Here is a 23,469-nt window from a genome sequence, read left to right as displayed (position 1 = left end):
TTTCGGTCTACCATCTCAAAACAAAATGATCATCAGTTAAATTATAAGTTATATTCATTTAGGACACTTTTGCTTAGTCTGATTTAAACCAGATTTACAGTACAGTGTTATTATTATTTGTTTTTTTTTCTTTTTAGGAGCATTAGCAACTGAGGCCATATTGCTCCGGGGATATGTGGTGGTCATTCCCTGACCTTTCTGCATCCTCCGTATTTGGTGGTCAAACCCCGGTCTAATCAAAAAGCGTGTGCTACGCACGGCTGCTCCTGCCCACCTGGCTACGGAGGCACCCACAGTACAGTGTGAAAGGGTCCTGAAGTATTCTGTTGGAGATATTTTTATTGAGATTTTCCTTCTTGAAATAGGATTACTACCATTTAAATTTTAAGTACCACCAGTTAAGTCTGATCCAGTCAAAATTTATGTACATGTTGGGGGGGGCTGTCTAATATACTCTGAGAGGTATTTTTATTTCAAGTTGCCATCTTGAAACAAAATTAAAAAGTCTACAACGTTCTCCATGTTGATAGGTCACTCCATAAGTTTGATTAAAACTTTTTATTTACTGCCGAAATATATAGGTACTTTCTATAACATCACCAAACCTGGTTTGGCTCATTTCAGACAACTAGGAATTTCTCAATACTTTTGCTAATGCAGTTTATATGTAGTGATCTTTCTACATTTTTTTTTTTTTTTTCAGTTCATTAAAAATTGTTTAATTCAAGATTTCTTTTTTATTTAATTTTTAGATCCTGTCCATTTTTACTTTATCCTCTGTACCTTCTTTTAACTTTTTATTACCCCACATCAGTTGACTAATCGTGTTTTATTATGCTTTGCTTCATTTAGGTAACTGCCCCCTCCCATCTGCATTTACTTATATATGTGCATTATAGCCTAAGCTGCTGATGCACCAACAAATTTAACAACAACAACAATACTTATATATGAACATTTCTGATCGGTGTTCCCTCCATAGTAAGTTGAAGAACGTAATGTCTCCACAACAGGTATACAGGGACAGATTTAAGTATGTGACCACTTAATATTTCAGCATGCGGAGATAATAAGTTTACTATAGTCAAAGCAGTGTCAGGAGCTAATAATCTAAATATAAAGACATTTGCTTGAAGTGTATTTTACAGTTAATTAATTTATGAAAAATACAAGTAACTCATTATTTAAAATTTATTATTTAAGTTAACGTATTTAGTAATTTATTAAAAATACTCCTACATCCCTCTGTTGTGGAAATGAAATAAACACTTGGCTCTATGGTGAGGATAATAAGATAATTTATTCCAAGAAATCCTATAACTAAGTAAAATTTCTGTTATACTCAAGAGAGCCGAGGCTAAAGTTTTCAAATTCATCGTAACTGCATACTTATAGAATTAATTATTAAGGACAGCCAGATTTTCAGTGACACAGTTCCAAATGGGCTGTATGTTTTTCATGCCAGCATTTGGGCTTAAACCTGCAACCTCCTTACTTGTGGTCCTCACGAGACCATGGCCAGCCTAATGCAAGTACTAACAATTCTTGAACCTTACAGCTTTAATATAACAAATTTAATTAAAAACTATATAAATATGATGAAACTCATATTACATTGCAGTGAAACATTTGTTCTGTTTCAGCAGCAAGATTCTATTATGCAGTGACAAAGCTGCCTTCACTTGGTCCTGTCTTCTAAGCCTGTTTAGGCCCACCATAACTTTCATTTAGGTCTATCTTGCATATGGAGCATTGCTAGTTACAGTTGTGGACCTCATTTTCCTGTATCATCTGGAATATGTCTTGATATTTATTTACTTCTTATTTAAATTTGTTATATTAATGAGTCCAAAAATTGAAACATCCCTTAATTAGTTATGTTAATATTTCTTGAAAACTAGCTTATTATGATTTACCATAGAGCCAAGGGTATTTCATTCCCATTAAGGCAACCTGCATATATTCACCTGAGACAACGTCTGGGAAACTTCTGTTGTTTTGCCCAAAGAGCTGCATAAGCACATAAAATATAGCTCATAATAAGCATCAAATAAGTACATAATGTATATACAGGGTCATCAAGAAAAGATTCAACAATTTTGAATGCCTATATTTTTTTGAGATATTGGGCTGGAATTGGAGAGTTTAGTGTCATTAAAACATAATATATAGCACCTCCGTAGCCAGGTGGGAAGGAGCAGCAGTGCGTTTAAGTACATGCTTCTTGATTAGACCGGGGTTCGAGCACGTCACCACCAAATAGGGAGGATGCGGAAAGGTCTGGGAATGACCACCGCATATTCCCAGAGCAATATGGCCTTAGTTGCTAATGCTCCTAAAAGCCAAACAACAATAACATAATATATATTTTTTTTACTGGAGTGAACATGGAAGAAAAATTTTTCCTATCAAGGCAGGCAAGATGACATGCAACAAATGTGGTTTTTTTATCTCCTGAGTGAACATTTCAACGATAGGGGTCATCGCTGAAACAAACTTCCAGATGGAAGTTTGTTCCAGAGATGATCCCTATCGTTGAAATGGTTAGTTTAAATAAATTTAAATAAGGATTTGACCAAATTGCAATGGGATAATGAAGTGGGTAATTTTTTTTTTTTTTTTTTATGATGTTGTATAAGCTTACTTGCTTGCATCATTTGACCACTACCAATACCAATAAATATCTATACAATATGGAATGGGATGGTCTCATTGATTAATGGTTAATGCAGGAATGTTATTTTTGAGCCACACCTGTGCCACCACTGCCAGGTTAAATATTAATTTGTTCTTATTTTGACACGAGTTCCAAAATTAGAGTGAAATTACTGTGCAAAAATCAAATCAGTATTTAAAAAAAATCTTAAATGTTAAAAAATATGTAAAAAAACTCATTGCCACTTCCCTTTTTTGATGTAATAATATCTTCTATATCTATTTATGTATGACTTGATTCAGTTTCATCAACTTTTGGATCTCATTTCCAGAGAATTTCAGCTTTGTAAGCCCAGCTGAGACAACAATGACTGATAGGTGTGATCTCCTTTGATTTTAAAAGCCAGTTTCATTTTGCCATGTTAGACTGTGTCTATGGTTACTTTGAAATGTAGATAAGATATAGCAGTATTGCAGTATTTATTGGAAGATTTCAAGGTGATTCATACATAAATAGAAATAAATGCCACACATTATTTGAATTGTACATGAAATGACCTTTACAAGTGTATATATATATTCTTCAGTACCCACATGTTAAAAATGTATATATATATGAAGTTTAAGTACATAGATTAAATGCATTACTTTCAGTAGTAATAGCATGCTTTTATAAGAAAATGTTTAAAATAATGATTGTAAATTACTCTTTAGAATGCAGTAATTCCAATAGTTAATGTAAAATGTCAGCAAAAGTGTTTCAACCATTAAAGTGAAAATTTAACTTTTGATTAATGTTTACCATGCCAGCTATAATTAATTAAGTAGTTATTTTTTAGGGCTCATCTGGAGACTTAGGCCAAATGACACAGATATTCAGATATTGAATCACACCAGACATCTTCTCCATGAAGTTTTGGAGGCAGAAACAGGAATTCATCCTGGATGGATCAATAATGGTGGTTTGTTTATAGCTAATTCTAAAGAACGTCTTGATGAGTACAAGCGCCTGATGACTGTAAGCCTTCTATATGCATTAACATATCAGAAATTTAACTCCAAGAGTTATATTAATTTATTTCCAATATATGAAGGTTATTCAATTAAAACATGTTAAATATTTGGTCGTTTTCAACAGAGTGGGCAAAATATCCAAGTATGTGTTCAAACCAATATGCCTGGCATACTAGTTCATAACAAGAGCAGATTTGCTTTTTGTTTCAGTTGTATGTGTAATTTTTTATATGATATTTCAAATATACGGTGCATCCAGAAGGATTAGTGTCCAGTGATTTTAGTTTAACTGCTAAAATCACAACAAAGTCAAAACAGAACTTTGGCTATGTATAGCAAGGGTTGATACTTAAAACCAGAGAATAAGCTTTCCTGTATGCAGTGCAATCATCTTCAGCCTCTAAGAGCAAAAAATGTTGATTGCAGGATTCTGTAGGGAAAGTATGATAACTGTTTCTTCTACCACTGTTGTCTTAAGAAACTGATTTTAAATAAACTGATGTACAGGTAACCCTTGTATAACACGGTTATTAGGTTCCTATAAAATGTGTTTTGCGAAACCGTGTTATATGGGACTAAGAAAAAGCACAAAAGTGTGTGGGGGGGTTACGTTCCAAAAGCTAACAAAAATACACCATTCTAGATTTTGTGTATCTTTTACTCTCTTTAAAAAAATCAGTAATCTGGGTTTGTTTGCTTTTGCTTGATAAATCTTTGTGAATTTCATCGTATGGAACTAAGCATTTTTGAAGCTCCCTTTTGAACTTTGGGTTCCTTTCATTCAAGAATCTGCATTCAAAAAATAAGATTCTAATTGCTCGGCTAACTTTATGCCTTCCTCTATGCTTTTTGGTGTAAAATTTGGAAGTTTAGAATTTTCATCTGCGATATCATCATCTGAATTGATTTGATTTTACCTCTGGTGCCATTTGCACCAAATCTGCTACACTGGCTTCTTTTTCTGCCAGTAATTCTTGAACGTCTTTAGTTATCATATCTTTTTTTTTATTTTTTAGGAGCATTGGTGACTAAGGCCATGTTACTCTGTGTATATTGTCTATAAATTGCTTGTGTCCTGAGGTCGATTTTCTGTTTTGATGAACGAAAAACCCGAGTTTCCAGGAGAAAAAACCATGCTGCCCAAGCCCGACTAACTCAGCCATGTGAAAAAAAAACCCATAAAAATTCCTCCCTTCATTGACAGGATTCGAACTCAGGTCTTTTCCAGCCAGTGTGGGGAGGACGGCGATTCTATCAACTGTGCTACCCATGTAGTCATATCATCAAAACCTTCCCCTCCTACCGACGTAGCGAGTTCTACTATTGCACCGATTCCGTTTTCTGCTGGCTTGACCATATTTCCTGAATGAACTGACTCTGGCCATACAGTTTTCCACATGTGTTTAACGTTGCCGGTTTTACTTCTTTCAGTGATAATGCTATGATTCTGATACAGTCCACAATTGAGAAATGTTTCCATGCCTCCATTACTTCAGTAGATTCGGAATCAATTTTTTCCAAAATCCATTGTAATGATTTTGTGATGGAATGAATTTTAAAGGTGGATATAATACCTCGATCTAATGGCTGAATGAAAGAAGTTGTATTAACCCCAGTACAACTATCGTGGTAGGAACATAACTTCAACGTTTGGATGACTTAAGTCTTTTGGATGGCCTGGTGTGCTATCCAGTAGTAATAAAACTTTGAAATCTAGATTTTTCCACAATTTCAACAAGTAAAAGTTCAATAGTACAGAACATAACATGGGAATTTCCCAACAAAATAAAATACAGGGATTTCTGAATAATTTTTTTTTTGACTAGCGAGTCAATAGCGGAGATTCAAAAAGAGTGGAAACATTGAAAAATTACATCCAACATAATAGCAGGGTTTTTTCCCACACAAAAGCTCAAAAATACCCTGTTATGCAAGGTTTACCGAAATTCTCTAACTGTGTTAGAGTGAAACTGTGTTATATAAGTACCATGTTGTGCAAGGATTGCTGCAATTTATCAATCGTGTTAGAGTGAAATATGTTGTAGAAGTACCATGTTATATGGGGGGGATTGCCTGTAATTTTAACTGAAATTTGAATTGCTTGTGCCTCAGCAACAAAAGCAAGGTCCAGGTAAACTGATGGAAGAAATTACTCTGCTTTGTGATAACACATTCTCACTTGCTGCCAAACCAATTCATGCGTTGCTTCAAAATATGCAGATGGAAGGCATTTCAAAAGATGCACTGGGAAGTACTCAAACATCCTCTGTCCGGGTTTGTCAATATATGACTTGTGTTTCGGAAAAAACTTTAAAAGGATATTGTTTCAATTTGGATAGTGAAGTCAAAACAGCCGTAAAGGAATGGTTCCATCAGTGGCTAAAAGAATGTTCTGAAGAATTAATATTAATAATTAATATGGTAAATCTGATTGTCTTGTAATGGGGGATTTTAACTTCCTGGATACTGGCCGGAACTTGTGGGTTGGCCACTCGCACACTAGCAAGGCTGTTGTGGATTTATTGGATCTCCCTCTGGTTGCTCTCGAACATGCTGCTGTTTTCTACAGCAGCATGTTCAAGAGGCAACCAGAGGGAGTAATACTCTTGATCTGAATATCACTACTGATATTCAGATTGACCAAGATTGATCAAGAGTGACTACAGTGGTTTCAGAGAGCTTTTAAATTCTATACAATGGGACCAACAGGAAATTCTGAATGGGAAGCATTCAAAGAAGTAATCTTGGAAGCTACTAGGCTTTTTGTCCCAACTAAGAAATACTGTTCAAAGTTTAGGCCTAAATGTATATCAGATGAACTAATTAGACTCGTGGGAAAGAAGTGTTTCTCTTTCCTTGAGACTATGCTGTCTCAAGATCTCACATATATCTACAAAGTGCTACCTGACCAAAGTATACCTTAGAGAATCTGCACATTCCATTTCTTAGTTGACTTTGATCCTTTAACTAACAAAGATAGCAGCTTTGATATTTATTATTATTATTATTAGCCATATGGTGCAAGGAAGCCTGAGGCTTATGCTGCACCAGCCGAAAAAAAAACTTCTGAATTACCTTGAGAGAGAGAGAGAGAGAGAGAGAGAGAGAGAGAGAGAGAGAGAGAGAGGTAGAAGGGAATCACCAAGGAAAAGAAGAATGTTGATATCCAGCTCATTCCTGATCAAACTGTGAGAGATGTTGATTTTCATGATCATGTGACCTTGAAACCAAAAGCGTTTGGAACTGTCATGTTTGGTGACCACATTCCATTGTTTAGGAGTTAAGAGATATCTCAGTTGTAGGAATCTCCTCAGTAAAAAAAAAAAATTTTGGCATGGATGGTTTACACTGTCTGCAAGCAAGTGCACTTAATAGAGCTTCTAAGACTTTTATTGAGAATCTTTTTTGGAGAGTGGACTGTTTCTTGACTGACACTTTTAAGTTATTCTTGGTTCTTTATTATTTTCTAAAATTTATTGCCAATGATATAGTCAGAATTAATATTAAGAGAAATGGATAGTTTTGGTATAAGATGTTGTTTTCACGAGTACTTGGAAAGAAAAAGTTTTTTTTGTGTGTGTGCCAAGTTAGAAGACTCAGTATTGCATTCTTTCTTTATCCCTTCACTATAACATTCCTCTCACCCATTCCTTCCACCACCACACTTACATTTTCAAATTCATGCTCTGTACTCTCTCACATACAAGGTGGTGTGGCTATTAAATAAAGAGAATGCACACACAGCCACTACACACTAAGTGCCACTTGTGTAACAAAGGCATCAGTTGACCTTGAAACTTTCCCTAGTTGCCAGCAAGTCATGTTTCAACATGCTCATTCACTTTGCAGTGAGACAGGTTTTCATTGCCATGTGTTTTTGCAGTTTTGCGTGAAAAATGACAAACTAAAGAATCAACCTCAAATTTTTTACAAAACTAAATAAAACACCAACAAAGTTATGAGTTGTTACATAAAAATGTAACATGTGAGCTCTTTACTATGTCAAGAGCTCATGTTTGAATAACATAAAGGATTTTTAGAAGGGAGAGAGAATGTGGAAGAGAATGGGGAAGATGGCTATCCAGTATCCAGGAAAACTGATGAAAATGTGGACTGGATAAGGACATTGATTAGAAGTGATCCTCATTTAAGCATTATAATGTTTGCATCAGAACTCAATATGAACAAAGCAACAGACAAATTTTAACTGAAAATTTAGGCATGAGAAAAGTGTGTGCCATAAATTTTGAATGAAGACACCAAGTTTGTGAAGATGTTTTGAAAAAAATTGAAGAAGATCCAAACTTTCTGAATACTGTAATTACTTGTGATGAAAGTTAGCTGTTCCAGAATGATCCAGAAACTAAAAGACAGTCAATGCAATGGAAGACAAAACAATCTCCCAGACCAAAAAAAGCAAGAATGTCAAAATCAAAAATGAAAACCATGCTTCTTGTTTTCTTTGATATTAAAAGAATTATTACGGCTGAATACATTACACCAAATCAGACTGTCAATCGAATGTACTGCATTGAAGTTCTGACAAAGCTGCATGAAAAAATTTAAGGAAGATTCCTGAATTGTGAAAGTATGGTTGTATGAATGTCCATCAAGACAATGCCCCATCACACATGTTCTCTCCTTGTCAGTTACTGACCAAAAAATGAATTCCTGCATGTGTGAACATGCAGGCCACCCACCAGACCTAGCCCCTGTGACTTTTTTTTCTCTCCCCTAGACTGAAAAGTGTACTTAAGGGAACTCATTTTCAGTCCATTTAAGACATTCAGAAAAAAAGACCAAGTGTTAAAAGGTCTTACAGAAGATGACTTCCAGAAGTGTGTCTGAGCTTAGAAAAAATGTATTGAATAGTGTATGCAAATCCATTGGCAATTATTTTGAAGGGAATAACACGAAAGGTACAAAATATTTCATGGCTAAGGTAAAGAAAGCCAATACAAGAACCACGGGAAACTTTGCTTAACTTACTGGGCAAACTTGTTTCCCACTACCGCAGTTACTCGCTGCATTCTCGGTAAACAGACGGTGTGTGTTATCAGTAGTGGCAGTAGAAGTCGATAACAATGTATTGATTAGTTTTTTTTCTCATTATTAAAAGCAGATTATTGGAGTTCGTGAGTGGGCTGAAATTTACTTTTGGATATACCCTCCAGACTGCCTCAGTCTTAGGATGTTTATTCCCCCTTCTCACTGTTTTTTCCTAATAGGAAACAAACTTCTACTGCTATTAACGATAACACACACCGTCTGTAGAAGTCATTTTCCTATTTTAAGGCAGCGGGAAGTGTGGGATAAACACCCTAAGACTGAGGAAGTCTGGGGGAGTATACCCATAAGTAAATTTCAGCAGTGAAGGCATTACACTCATGAAGTCCAATAATCTGCTCTTAATAATGAGAAAAAACTAATCAATACATCATTATCGACTTCTACTGCTACTAACGATAACATGCACCATCTGTTTACTGAGAATGCAGGGAGAAACTGTAGTAATGAGAAAGGAGTTTTCTCAGTAAATTTTCCCGAAGTTTCCCCGTGGTTCTCGTGTTGGCTTTCTTTACCTCCGCCTATTTCATTATATTTATTTTATAGCCACACCTCATATTTCACAGAATGTGACTCTCTCATACAGAATTGCTATATTTATCATACAAATTGTTCACTTTCTGTTCCAAACTTTTTATATAAATATTTACACAATGTTGGTCTAAACTGTTCTTCATAATCTGTCAGAACCAGACATTCAAATTTAATTTTTTGGCCCCATTCTGCAAATATTGAAAAGCTCCTCTGAAACGAGTTTTAAGTACATACCCTGGACTTATTTGAGAACTTGAACCCCCCTTCATTTCTGAGTTATGCAGTACAGTAGTTATGCTACTGATTACAACATATGTAGGAAAGCCAGCAGCAACACTACCATCCTTTTTTTGTCTGCATTTTATAATTCACCAAAGTCATTTTTATTCATTTTTGTTTATTCCCTCCATATGCATCCCCTAAAAATTATAATCTTCAGAAGTTCAAGTCAAATACAATTCTGTTCTTTTCTATTTAAGATACCCTAGTACCTCGAATAGAAGAATACTTTGAATATTTTGTATTTAAAGTAATAGATGCTTCTATTCAATGTGTTAAAATATCTTCATTAGCCTTTTTTATTTGATAATACCATTAACATATATTTACATGGTCTGAATTCTGCCTTTAGTTAGGTGCCCTTTCCTCTCTCTCATCATTTGCTGTGTATGTTGACAAACACTGCTACATATAGTGAAAAAAATGCTGATGTTCAACTAGAAGGCATGTGTTGCTGTTTCTCTCACAGTTTGAATTGGGAGCAAAGTCATTTCTGCAGTGAATAATGATTTTTTTATGAAACATTAGTGCAGGGCTGCATTGGCAGGTTGTAGCTCCACTGGCTCCCAACAGTTTTGGTCCCATCTGAATCACTTATCATGTCATGACTATTAACTGATGACCCAGTTTTTATGTTGGCCACAGTAGGAAATGCTACATAACTGCCTAGGTACACTACTTCATCCCAGCATCGGAGGGTCAGTATGGAATGGCACCATAAAGGTTGTCCACTACCAAAAAAATTTGAGAGATAGCATTCAGCTGGCAAGCCATGATAAATGACTTATGGTATTCACATGGGTTGATTCTTTTTAATTTTTGTGACCTCATGCAAAAGATTGTTGTGTCAGTATTACAGCAATTTGTTTCTCAATGATATGAGAAGAAATCAGTTCTGCTGCATGATCATACATATCAACATACAGCAAAATTAATGATGATGTTGTCAACTTTTGACTGGAAATCATAAACCACCTTCTTTATGGTTTGGATTTAACCCCCGATGATTATTATTTGTTTAGACCAATGAGGGAGCACCTGGGAGGGCAGAAATTCAAGCAAGATGACAGAACTCATGTGCATTTTCCTGAATTGGTCATGTAGTCAGCCTACTAATTTCTATGCTACAGGCATCAGTGCCTTGCCATAGTGATGGCAAAGTGTGCCAGTGTAAAGCAGCAGTGTCATCCTTTTTTTATAAGGTAACTCACCTAACTGTAAAAAAAGTCTGTGATCTGCAATTTTAGAAGTTGCATTTACAGAGATTGAAGCATTCATCATTTTAGCTTTTCTCAATTTTTCATATTCAAAGTATGAATATTATTTGCAAAAAATTACTAATTTATTATTAAATATTCATTTACTTTTAATCTAATCCTCCTTCTTTTACAAAAATTTTGTGACTCACCCAGACTTGTTTTTCAGCCCACTAATGGGTTACAATCTATAGAAGCACTGATATACAGGGACAATATCTTGAAAAACAAAAATTAGTTTGTTGGTTCTAGTATGTCTGCCTTTTTTGTAAAAAATAAAAAAAAAAAGTCTGGATCAACCTTGAGGTTGACCCAGACATATAAATCAAAAATATTACAAGAATGGTTTGAACTATCATCATAATATTTTATGTAAACATATATTTGTATTTATAATTATTTAATTAAATATAATCTTTATAAGTGAATTTCTTCCTTTGCATTCTATGAGCAAGTACACTGTATTGTAATCAGGGTTTCTTTGTTATTTCCTTGATCCCAATTCCATGATTTAGAGATGCAAAATTTATTGTAATTTCAATATAATTTTCTTAAAAAAAGCAATGTCACTGTGTTTATATTATAACTTTAATTTAGGTAGGGAAAGCTTTTGGCATTGAATCGTTTCTGTTATCTCCTGAAGAAACAAAGCAGCTTTATCCATTAATGAATGTAACAGATCTATATGGGACATTACACAGTCCAGGAGATGGAACTGTAGATCCTGCTGGATTTTGTACTGCTCTTACCAGGGCAGCAACTAAAGCAGGTGCAAAGGTATGCTCATAACGTATACTTGAAAATCAGTAAAAATTACTTAGACTGCAAACTTTTAAAATTTGAAACTCTGTTTGTTTATAACTTATAATCAGAATTTAGTTAGGGTTATTTAGATTAGCATAAAGGTAGTGAATATTATCATACACCTGTGTGTTACAACAGTATTACCTTTAATACAAAAGTTTGTTTTTCAGAACAAAAAACTCAGTGTTCTAAAGGTTAAACCTCACTACTTCAACAAGACTAACCCATTGTCAAGATGAGATAGATGGCAAGAGAGTTTTAAAAAAAGACACCAGAGGATAATACATGCTAATATATCTCCAATACACATTACAGAATAATTCAGGATGCCATTTTCAAGACGTGTTTTGAAATTCTCCACATTTTTCTTCCCTCACAAACTGATGTGACGTGTTGTCCCTAGTACACACAGCTTAAAGAATTCTGAGTGAGTTTTTTAAACATTTAGTCCCATCATAACAGTAGTTTTAAGTTTTAACCACTAAAGTTATAAGGTTTGTTAAAATCATCTCTTTTGACAATTTTTAGTTATATATTCTGTGAAAGTCAAAACATTGTCAGACAAAATCACACTAGATAAAAATTTTTTTAAAGGAATTTAAGGACTGGCTGTTGTATATAGACAATGGCTGGAACAAGTTTAAACTATTTTTATTAATAACAGAACTAATATTTCAGATATTATTCTGTAATCCTCTTCAGATCTTGTGAAACATGTAAAAGTATGTTAACGGAGACAATATTGCAAAAATATAGTATCCCTCAATTTGTGTTGCCTTGATTTCTGCCTTTTTGCTTATACATGCATAACCAAACCCCTGTTCATACCTGGAGCCACTTGCAAAAGTAAACAAGATAATGAAATATCCACAGAATATGTAAGGATAAATATTTTCATTTTGTGACTGCTGGAAAATAATACATTAAGTTGGATGTTTTTTCTTTCTCTTACCAGTGTAAATAATAACATTGCTCCAACTCTGAAACCATTCTGAAAGGAAATCAACATCTTCAAGGCCATATACATCATTGATAAAGCCTGTAATGAAGTTTCCTCTAACTGTATTAATGACGGCTGGAAAAAGCTATGGCAAGAATGCTGTAGTAATTTCAGAGGATTCAAAGAAATTGCAGAGCAAGTCCGAACTGAGATTGTATAACTAGGCAAACAGTTGGTCTTTGGGGAACTGGCGAAGGATTATGCTGAAGAATTGATTGCCTCATATGATGAGCCATCAGTAAACAAAGGGCTCATTCTACTGGAAAAATTGAGGACAAAAGTGATGAAGTAAAACAGGGGTGGTCAATCTTTTCCTATAGCATGCCACATATTATGTTGGAAATACATCATTATGTCACTTGCAGGTGTGGATCCATACGCTTCCATAACCCCTACTGATTTTACGTTTTTAAAATAAATTTAATATTGGTTAATGAATAAATGTTTGTCCTTACAGAACTGATGTCATGAGGAGCATACAAAATCCCTACTTTCCTGCTGTGAATTAATGGTGAGGTGATAAATATGGCTATATGTTACCACCGCATTGGAACTTTGGTAATAAGATTCAAAACATAAGTGTTTAATTTCTATGAGGTGCTTATGTATGTTTTTCATAATTTAATTTTTTTTATATACGTTTCATTCAATATTATTCATGTTAATATAATTATTTAATGATGTTAACATATTTTCAAGTAAATTTAGGGAAAGCCTCATGCTGCAAGGGCCAAAAAGCATTATTGCACAAGTAGGACATAGCCTCATTCTCTATTTAGCAATCAGAAAACTAGTTTTGCTACTTAGTGCATACTGTGGGGACACTTCTTGCTATGTACAGAACGCAGCTATGTCCGGCTTGTGAAATAATGTTAACATATGTATAGTGCAGTTTATCAAAGGGAATGTGATACATTTTTGCTCTATATCACTGTATAAACAAAGTGTTTATTAATTTATATTCAAAAAGAGGAAATGCTTTATTTCTAGGTAATTCTGAAGTGTCCAGTTACAGGAATCAATGTACAGAAGGATGATTTTGGTGTGAAAAGGGTGAAAGCTGTGGAGACATCATCTGGAAGTATACGTACAGACTGCCTTATTAATTGTACTGGTAAGTTATCAGAGTTTTATAAATTTTCTGGATTACATAATATATATATATATATATATAAAAGGTTTTTATAATAAATGTTGTGCATATTCCTCCCACAGTTATAAATGAGAATGGGAAAAGATGTTTTTATCACATCTGGGATTTCATATTGCTATCTCACTTGGAAAGCATGTGACTGTTCCTTGTATCCTGACAACAGTGGATCGCATTAGCATAAAATACTAGAATCATGCATGGCATCAGCTGTTTGTTTGTTGTTTAGGAGCATTAGCAATTAAGGGATATGCGGTGGTCATTCCCTGACCTTTCTGCATCCTCCATATTTGGTGGTGACGGGCTCGAACCCCAGTCTAAGGAAGAAGTGTGTGCTACGCACTGCGGCTTCTTCCCACCTGGCTACGGAAGTGCCTATGGCATCAGCAAAATAATATTTCATTTTAAACAATAACAGTTGAAAAGTTCATTAGGTTTTTAATTTTTTTATTTGTTTGTATCTTGTAATTGATGGCTGGAAAAAGCTATATGAAACAAATAGCTGAACAGTATATATACCTTACAATTACAGGATCATCAACAGAAGCTACTCTAAATTGGATTATTTATATTTATTGAAGTTTTACTTATATTTGCTTAATTTTCTATTGTTACAATAATCATGAAGAATGGAAGTTTTTTTTCTTCCAAAACCATTTTCATCATGTTGATCCTTGTGTATCCAGTAGTACAGGGATCACAAATGGAATATTGATGGAAATTTCCCATAATGTAACTGTTTCTTTATTGATGCTCTCCACTGCAGCTGTGATTTCAGCTTTAAAATCTCAACAACAAATCACATTCATTATATCAATTTAAAATTACTGCAGTATGAAAATGTTGGTAAGGAAATCAACAGCTGCATTTGACGTACACTGTCTTGTTTCATCTCTTTAAAAAAATGTTTATTACATATTAATTTGCCGTGTCCATGCTTTGAATATTTATAATGTAGGATTTGTAGGTAATAGTTAGCATTCATTATGTTATAGGGGAAACTGATCTGGCAATTCCAGCAGATGAAACGATGCACTAGACTGTGAGGTTTCTCCCTGGCCCATATGTACACATTCTGTTTACTGACCTACCCATTTAGGTGGAAGTATGCTTAACTATAAACTAAATCATCACCAAATGACATCTGGTTATGTTTACTGTAAGCTGGATTGCCTTTCAAAAATTAAAAGATAATCACAAAATTTGAGTTGCTTGTCTTTGTCAGTATCAGTCAGATACTGTATTTCTATTCTTTGTTGAATGGTGGTTAAAGTGAGTGTTTGTTTAAAATTAAGCTGTTAAGAGAGCACTTTTACAGATATTCCTAGACTATGAATAATTGTTTCCTGAACATGTGCAATGCTCTCAGGAATTCCCATATACTTCTTTCTGCTAACAACTCTTTTCAGAAAAACAGGTAGTAGCAAGTGAAGAGACTGGTGTTATATTGTCATGTGTAATAAGTTTCTCCAAACTTTTTAACAGACCTATTATTGCTGATGTGTTTGGCCCATTCTGTGTTGTGAAGTAGTCCTTTGTGACAGTATAGTGGTTTTTCCAACAGTCACTCATTTGGAGAAGTCTGGGTAGGTTTGATTCCCATCTGTGAGTGGAGGAATTTATAAAGCCTTCAATCAAGGCTATAGTTAGACAATATCTGAGGCAGAGGGAGTAGAATTTTTCAGCCTGCACAACATGCAGGCTGAAACAATACTGTGACAATACACTTTTGCAGACACAATGCCTAATGGTGCAGTGTGGTTGTTGCTGATGCACCTAAAACCCTACAATAACAAAAGGAGCTGTCACATTTTAATTTGAAGCTTGCACTGTACCTTAGTGACACTACCAGTTTAATAAAACGTTTTCATAAAAAACACAAACCATTCAGAATATGTATACCATTCTGTTCCTAATAGCTTAGGGAACTTTTCACCATAGAGCACCACTGACCAATAATAAACCCCTAAGTTCTTCATGTTCTGTGCTACCAAACTAATTTCTGTAAATTAAACACTTAGACATAAGCAATTTGAATGTTCCTTTTTTTGATGATGTAGAGTTTTAATATAACAGTAAATTTTTCTAAAGTATCATACCATATAATGATCAAACTTTACATACACACTAATAAACTGATAATGGACCCTTGTATTCCTAAAAAATAGAAGTTCAGATAGCCCATATGTGCCTACTCAAGAGTTAAATTATTTTCATTTTATTCTTGACATGAAGCATTCTAGCTTCATATCAAGAATAAAACTCTAATACAAGGCATCTTTTTTTCCAGGTGTTTGGGCTCCATATATTGGTAAAATGGCGGGTGTTAAAGTACCCTTAATTGCCATGAAACATGCTTATATTGTGACTAATCGTATAGAGGGTATACAGAATATGCCAAATGCTAGAGATCATGATCTTGCTCTGTATTTTCGTTTACAAGGTGATGCTCTTTCCATAGGAGGATATGAACCAAATCCTATCTTCCTGGAAAAGGTAAGATGAAATTTTAGAAACTAGAATTCTACCTTCTTCATAAAGTGAATTTTTAATTTTTTTACTTTTTAGTGTCATATTAAACTTTATTTATGGGTGTATATGCATGGGTTTGCGACAGGCAGTCTGTGCACTGCTCAAAGTGCACAGACTGCCTAGTTTTACTTATTTTTATAATTGTGTTATATATGCATGTAACATATTTCCATGGCCAATATCTATCTGAATCCATGAATAACATTCCCATAATAATAAATTATGATTATTCCATTCTTATTATTTTAATAAAAATTAAAATATGTTAAATAAAATTTGTTAAACTGAAATGTGATCTGTGGCATCAGAATGGTTAAGAAATGTTTTAGACCATTTAACGAACAAAAGCTTAGTTGATTATTAAAATAAACTATATATTACAAAATACAGTGCATGATGCTTATTGTAATCTTGGACAATGTTATTATTCAGGTAATGTTATCACTTTTATAAAGTCCCAATCAGGTGACTACAGATACACAGAAAAAAATGCTGTTTATTGTAATCAACACATTGGTTTATGTTATCACTTTCTTGCTTTATCTCAGTTTACCCATGTGCAGTGGAAGTGACTATGTAACATCCCGATTTATTCTTGAATTCAGACATGTTGTGTGGCTACTTACTGATTTTGCTTTGTAAAATTTGTATTCGTTGCTAATGTCATTACTCCTTGAAAGAAAGTATGTATCTATACTCCTACCAGTCTGACTGTTTTACAGTAGAGCATTAACTCCTTTCTTGATTTTAATATATTTTTTAATTTGTTTTTATTGGTTTACAAAAGTAGTTTATATTGCTTGGTTTTCATATTTTTCTGTCCACTTCCACATTTTTATGTACATATTTTCACTCTGCATCAATAAATAGTGCTGAAGAGCTGCATTCTTGTTCCAGTTATTGTTATTACTTTAGCTGAGTCTCAAAATGATTACAATAAACTGCATCCACTGTATTAAAGATGACTGATAACAGTTATTGATGTATCATCCTTACCTTTATTTTTTTGAAATACTGAAGTCTATATTAATTTAAGAGGTTCAGAAAAAAGTCATTTGGAAAACTGTAAAATATTCTTATATTTAAGTGTCAGTATAAAATGATTTTTTATAAGATTATATTAGTTAATGTTATTTTTATTTAATAAATTTTTATATCTATATAATATCAGTGTAGATACACCAAAAATAACTCTTAAAGAAAAACTATGGTAGTAGTGTGAAAGGCATCATTTCATCTGTATCTCATATTGTGCTCATCCTTCACAACGAGATGCCCATGTATTGCACTACTTCAAATAAGTAATGCTTCACTAATAGAGAAGGCTATTGTTACTTATTCTCGGTGGGCACCACCACCCAGACAGCACCATTTCAAAGCTTGTTTGTATACATGTGGGATAATAACTCTACTATACACTTGTCCCTATTAGACTTAAAAAAGCAAAAAGTAGAGGGAAAGTTATAGTAGGAGAGGAAGAAGAAAAGAAATGGCATAGAAGAATGAAAGGGACTAACTCCTTCAACTCACACCACTCAAACTCATAAACTCTTCAAATAGGCAATACTTCCCCAGTGAGAAAGACTGTTGTTACCTATTCTCAGAAACTCCATGAATATCGGGCTCCCCAGACAGCACCATTTGCAAAATGGTATGGGATAAGATACTCTGTTATTCACATATTAGACTTAGGAAAGCAAAAAAGGTGTAGGAAAATGATAGCAGGAGAGGAAGAAGAAGAAATGCTGTTGAAAGAGGAAAGGGGCAGTTACTCCTCATACTCGCACCACTCAAAAACTTGTAAACTCCTCAAATAGGCAATGCTTCCCAGTAGAGAAGACTGTTGTTACCTATTCTTGGAAACTCCAGGCAGCATCGGGCTCCCCTGGTGATCGTTTCAGGGATATTCGGCCCTTCTTTGGTGGGTGGGTGGGTAGGTACCCTGGTATTGCAAACATGACAGCCCAGTTGTTGAAGGTAGCACAATACATGGGCAACTCGTTGTGAAGGATGAGCACAATATGAGATACAGATGAAATTATGCCTTTCACACTACTACCGTAGTATTTCTTTAAGAGTTATCTATGGTGTATCTACACTGATATTATATACATATAGAATCTTAAAATATGCCTAGTTGCATTTAGTTTTATTTTAATAAATTTTTAAATCAGTTGAACTACCATTATTGAAATATTTAAATTTGTTGTCATTGCATACAATCACTGTAAGCAATATAAAATTTATATCATAATTATTCATTACATATCCATTACTTTTGCAAGTATTAATCAGAACTACAGTTTTTTATTTCAATTCCATCACCTCTCCCATTATCCCCATGATTCTTGCTAATAAGTTGTGATATAAATGTTTTCATTTATCATATACTTGCTCCATGCACTAGTTTTGCTGTTATGTGTATGCTGTGTATGTGTATATGTCTCATTTATGGTGAGTAACTTTTTTCTACTGTACATTAGATGGTGTGTAAAGCATCCGTGATGGTACCTTACAGCAAATACTGTGTGAAAGAACCATATCATGTGAACAGCAAAATTGTCTGATTTTTAGTGTGGAAATTCCTCACATGAATATAAGCATATAACTTGCTTATATTCATGTGTTTGAGCAGATAAAGTATATTTTCATTTCCACAAGGGATCCATTCTCAGAATACTGTTATCTGCTATCATATATGGTTGCTATGGTTGCTATTCATCCATACAGTAAGAGATGCCTTTGGTTCAAATTTCATCTAAACAGGAAGAATGTTTAAGAGGCTTTTTTCACACATGGCTGAATTGGTTTTGGGAGAGAGGTGTACAAATTTTTCACCTAGAAATGTTATTTGGCAAACAGGCAAATTGAATATGTAGCAATTCAATTTGCTACATATTCAACTGGCATGATTTACTGATGCTTTGTGGCTATAGCTATCCTTAGCAGTAATTCTAAACAACCCAACCCAATGCTTAATCTGAAGGAGCAGTGAATGTTTCATTGTTAGCATTACACCAAAATAGTGTTTCTCCACTGTCTACTTCTGAAAACTTCTTTTTGGATTAAAAATTCATAACTGATCTATAGCATCCTTCCTGGTCGTGGCAAGCCCTGTTCCCTTCATCATTTGAGACTAGTTTTCCATTTATAATTTGCTATGGTCTGTCTCACTCTCCCATGATATTCATTGAAATCTCCCATTGAGAACCACTGTAGAATTCTGTGCACTGTTTGTTTATGCTTTTGGTATGTTTGGAACAAGTGAGTGATGGCAATCACTTTAAACCATTAGTTGTGCAAGGAATTGTCCACTTTGGCTCTTTGTGAGCTGCACTCATTGCTGTTCAAAAGGTGAACAGTTAGTGATTTTAGAACTTAAGGATTCTTGTCATTATGCTATTGTTTTACACTGACTGGTATGTATTTTCAGGAACTCAAGTTCCATCACCTGCACCATGCTGTACTGATAGTTTGATAGTGTATTAGTGTCTCTATTCGGAGGATAGGTCAATTAAAAATGTTTACTTTTTGGGATTTCTGTATATACTGATAACATAATCAGTGTGTGTGTACACACACACACACACACACACACACATATATATATATATATATATATATGTTCTAGATATGATAGAATATGGTAGAGTAAAAATATATCGGATTAACAATGAGGTAGCAGGTTGAGTTACAGATAACATTAAGTTATCTATAATGTTAAAATTTACAAATAATTCTTCGCCTAATATGGATATATATATATATATATATATATGCATGTATATATTTTAAATTCATTTTCTTGTTTAAGGTTGAGCAGGATTTTGCCTTTGGTTTGTTTGAATTAGATTGGGATGTGTTTGGAACACATATAGAAGGTGCATTTCGTCGAATTCCAGTTTTAGAGCACTGTGGTATCAAATCTACAGTCTGTGGGCCTGGTATGTATGTATACAGAATTATGAAATTACAACCAATATACACTTGTCATATACGTATATTACTATTTCCAGATGTAATTGTAACACAGATAACTGTAGTTCTGTAATTTTTTGCTTTAAAAATATTCTTGTAGAAACTGCTGTACAGCTCACTTCAATTTTTGTTGCTTGTATAATAACTGATTAATATCTTTTAATGCCTATATAAAGTGTGATAAAAAAGTTTCTCAACCATGATACTACAGTAGTTATTGCAAAGTTCATCTGATAGGTAGTGGTAGAATGCATTTTTGCTGAATCATCTGTTGTTTATATCAAGACGAGTGGATTTGTCACTGAGAAATGATGTGTCTTTAAGTCAGTGGTTTTCAACCGGGGTGCCGCAACAACATTCCAGGGGTGCCACGTAATTTGGATTTAAGTTACTTGAACTTATTATTTTTTTAATTGATATGTTTATTTCGTTATAAAATGGTGTACAGTATCCTTTTAATTTTCTGGTGATCTATAATTGATGTTTACTAGTACCTCTATAAAAAGGATAAAATTATATTATTGTAATAACTATCATATAACATATATATTTTTTAATATTATATATGTGTATATATATATATATATACATAGAGAGAGAGAGAATCGGATCTAACAGGCAGAAAATTGAGTAGTTGAGTAGGGGTGCCGCAAAATAAAATAAATTACTTAGGGGGTGCCATTATTAAAAAAAAGGTTGAAAACAATTGCTTTAAGTAAAGTCATGTGGAATGCTAGATGCAATGTGTTTGTTTTTCATAAAATGTTCTTATTTATATGCCAGCATGAGTACAATGAATACAATGGTTAACTGTATTTAACTGTCACACAGGCTTGAACCACAGTCCCCTCAAACACATGTGCATTTCTGCACTCTCATGTTTGACCAAACCCTTTCAGCAGTACATATGTAGATCTAAGATTTTTTCTTATTTGTGTTTTCAACTAATTGCAGACAGTTTATAACAAATTAGTAATGATGCAGTGCATTACATTTCAAGCACATTAGCAAATAATAATAATTCCTGATTTATAACAAAAAAAAAAAAAAAAAACAAGCAAAAAAGCAACTTTTATGCATGAACTGAGAAATGTTTTTACACATCTGCCACATTGCCTATTCATTCTTATAATCAGTGCGCATGGTAACAAACATAATATCCAGTGCATTATCTACAATATATGAATAGCCTATGTGATATATATAGAAAAAAAAAAAGAAAGAAATAATACTTACCAATTTTCTGTTGGTCTGATTTTAATAAATTAAAAGGAAAGGCTTGGCAAATTTTTCTAACAGAAGAAAATTAAAATTTCATAAAAATCCATTCACTGGGGTCAAGTTATTATTTGTGGACAGACAGACAATGAAATAATAATTGTTGGATTTCTGTTGCTCTGATTTTAATGAAATTTGGGCTGGCTTGGCAAATCATTTTAAAATGCTTATATATAAAATTTTGCAAAAACCTGTCCATTAGGAGCTGAGTCATTACATGCAGACAGATGGACATGGTGAAGACAATAGGTGAATTACATATATATGCTGATGTACCTAATGGCAACATGAAAATAGCTTTTAAAATCACACCTGTTGACCTAAGTTGTTCTGATTCAGGCTTTAAAGCATTTATATACAAAATTTTCATTTACAGAATTTTCAAAATTCCACAAAAAATTTTAACTGCACTTTACTCTGCTAAGAAAATTCACTGAAAGGGATCCCACATCACTCATCATTGAAAAGGTTAAAGAACAGCATTTGCATCTAATTCTATTTGAAATTAGGTAAAACTGCGACAATCCTATGACATCTTTAAACTTGTTGTTGGGAGGAAACAGTGAGCAGAATTCAAATGTCAATGGTTCTCAAAGGTTTTCTTTCAGAATATTTCTAAAGCAGATTGTGCATTCACATGTCTCAGTGTGAGAATCACTAGAGAAGTCAAAATTTGTAGTTAACTGAATAAAAATATGCTACATATTGAAAATTTACAAAGTGAATCTGTGGCCTGAAAGGCAAATCATGGAAGTAATTTAAAAATTGAAGAATATTGAATTCAATAATTGAAGATTGAAGAACGAAGGCAAAACTGAAAATCAAGAAAATCGAAACCTGAAGAATTTTCATTTTTTTAATTTAATAATTGCTTTAACCAGCCAGAGAAATCTCAAAGAGATGTACAACAAGATTTCGCAGCTCTTTATATGATGAGATTCTTTGAGCTACAAATCTTTTCAACTAGACATATTCCAGAATTTTTTTCTCTTTGGTCATCATATTCTTTCTAATGCAGAGCAATTTGAAGAATAATGTCAAGGTATAAAGAGAGCAGGGGTACAAGAAATGATCATTTATTTTTTAATTTGAAAATCACAGAACTACAATTTCAAGACTTTCTGGTGAAGTCAGTGATTACTTCTTAGTGTACCTTGCCCAAGAAAAACTCTCTGAGGAACTGGTTACAAAATTTGAGGTTAAGTAACTTAGTGTCTTCCCTTTCAGAGTCAAGTTGAAATTGGTGTTGCCTTGTAGGAAAGACTTCAGAATATTCCAGTGATACTGTAGTCCAATGTTTTTCAATTAGTATACTAAAAAGCATTGCCCAAGTATTCCACAAAATGTTCCATCCAAAATTATCACTCATCTACATTTTTATACTTTGATGCACTTTAAATAAAAAAGAAAATCTACTCAGTATACCTATACTAAAAGAAATTCTCATCTAATTAATTTGAATTATTTTTTTTCTAGTCATGAAGGCAGTTTTTTATACTGAAAAGTGAATGAAGAAAATAAGGCTTATATAGATTTGGTATTCTGCCAATTTCATAACCATTTCATCTGTCATTCAAAAAAAGATTGAAAAACACTGCTCTATTCAACTGCTTTGCCTCCCCATAACATTCAACATCATACTGTAAGTTATCAAAAGAGCAAACATGTGGGATTGTGGAATATTGAGTGTTCTGCAAGGTAAAATACCCAGTTGCACATAGTATTATTTCAAGAAATTTGCTTAATCTTTGAATGGGAACATTCATCTTCTCTTTTTATTTGGTGAGTGTAGGATACAAACAAAATAAATATATGTATAGCATTGTATTTCTTATTATTGTTTGTCTGGTAAACACCACCATTAGCACTCTATAAAAGAAAATCACATGCTTTGCAGCAATAATTATTTTTAAAAAAAAGTC

At 33.6% G+C, this 23,469-nt stretch overlaps 1 protein-coding gene across 1 annotated transcript in view; it reads left to right on the top strand.

Annotated features, from left to right (window-relative positions):
- Sardh (Sarcosine dehydrogenase) overlaps positions 1–23,469 on the top strand; it is a 170,985-nt gene that overhangs the window by 21,238 nt on the left and 126,278 nt on the right. The window contains exons 5-9 of the mRNA XM_090369863.1: positions 3,495–3,673; positions 11,403–11,582; positions 13,600–13,723; positions 16,050–16,255; positions 20,106–20,235. Of these exons, the coding sequence (XP_090225989.1) occupies positions 3,495–3,673; positions 11,403–11,582; positions 13,600–13,723; positions 16,050–16,255; positions 20,106–20,235 (819 nt within the window). The remainder of the gene's footprint in view (positions 1–3,494; positions 3,674–11,402; positions 11,583–13,599; positions 13,724–16,049; positions 16,256–20,105; positions 20,236–23,469) is intronic.

This window comes from Mastigoproctus giganteus, chromosome 3 (genome assembly GCF_048544385.1).
Source record: "Mastigoproctus giganteus isolate SK-2022 chromosome 3, ASM4854438v1, whole genome shotgun sequence".
Classification (NCBI taxonomy): domain Eukaryota; kingdom Metazoa; phylum Arthropoda; class Arachnida; order Uropygi; family Thelyphonidae; genus Mastigoproctus; species Mastigoproctus giganteus.
Note: the sequence above shows the minus strand (reverse complement) of the source record. Positions and strands in the feature narration are given on the sequence as shown.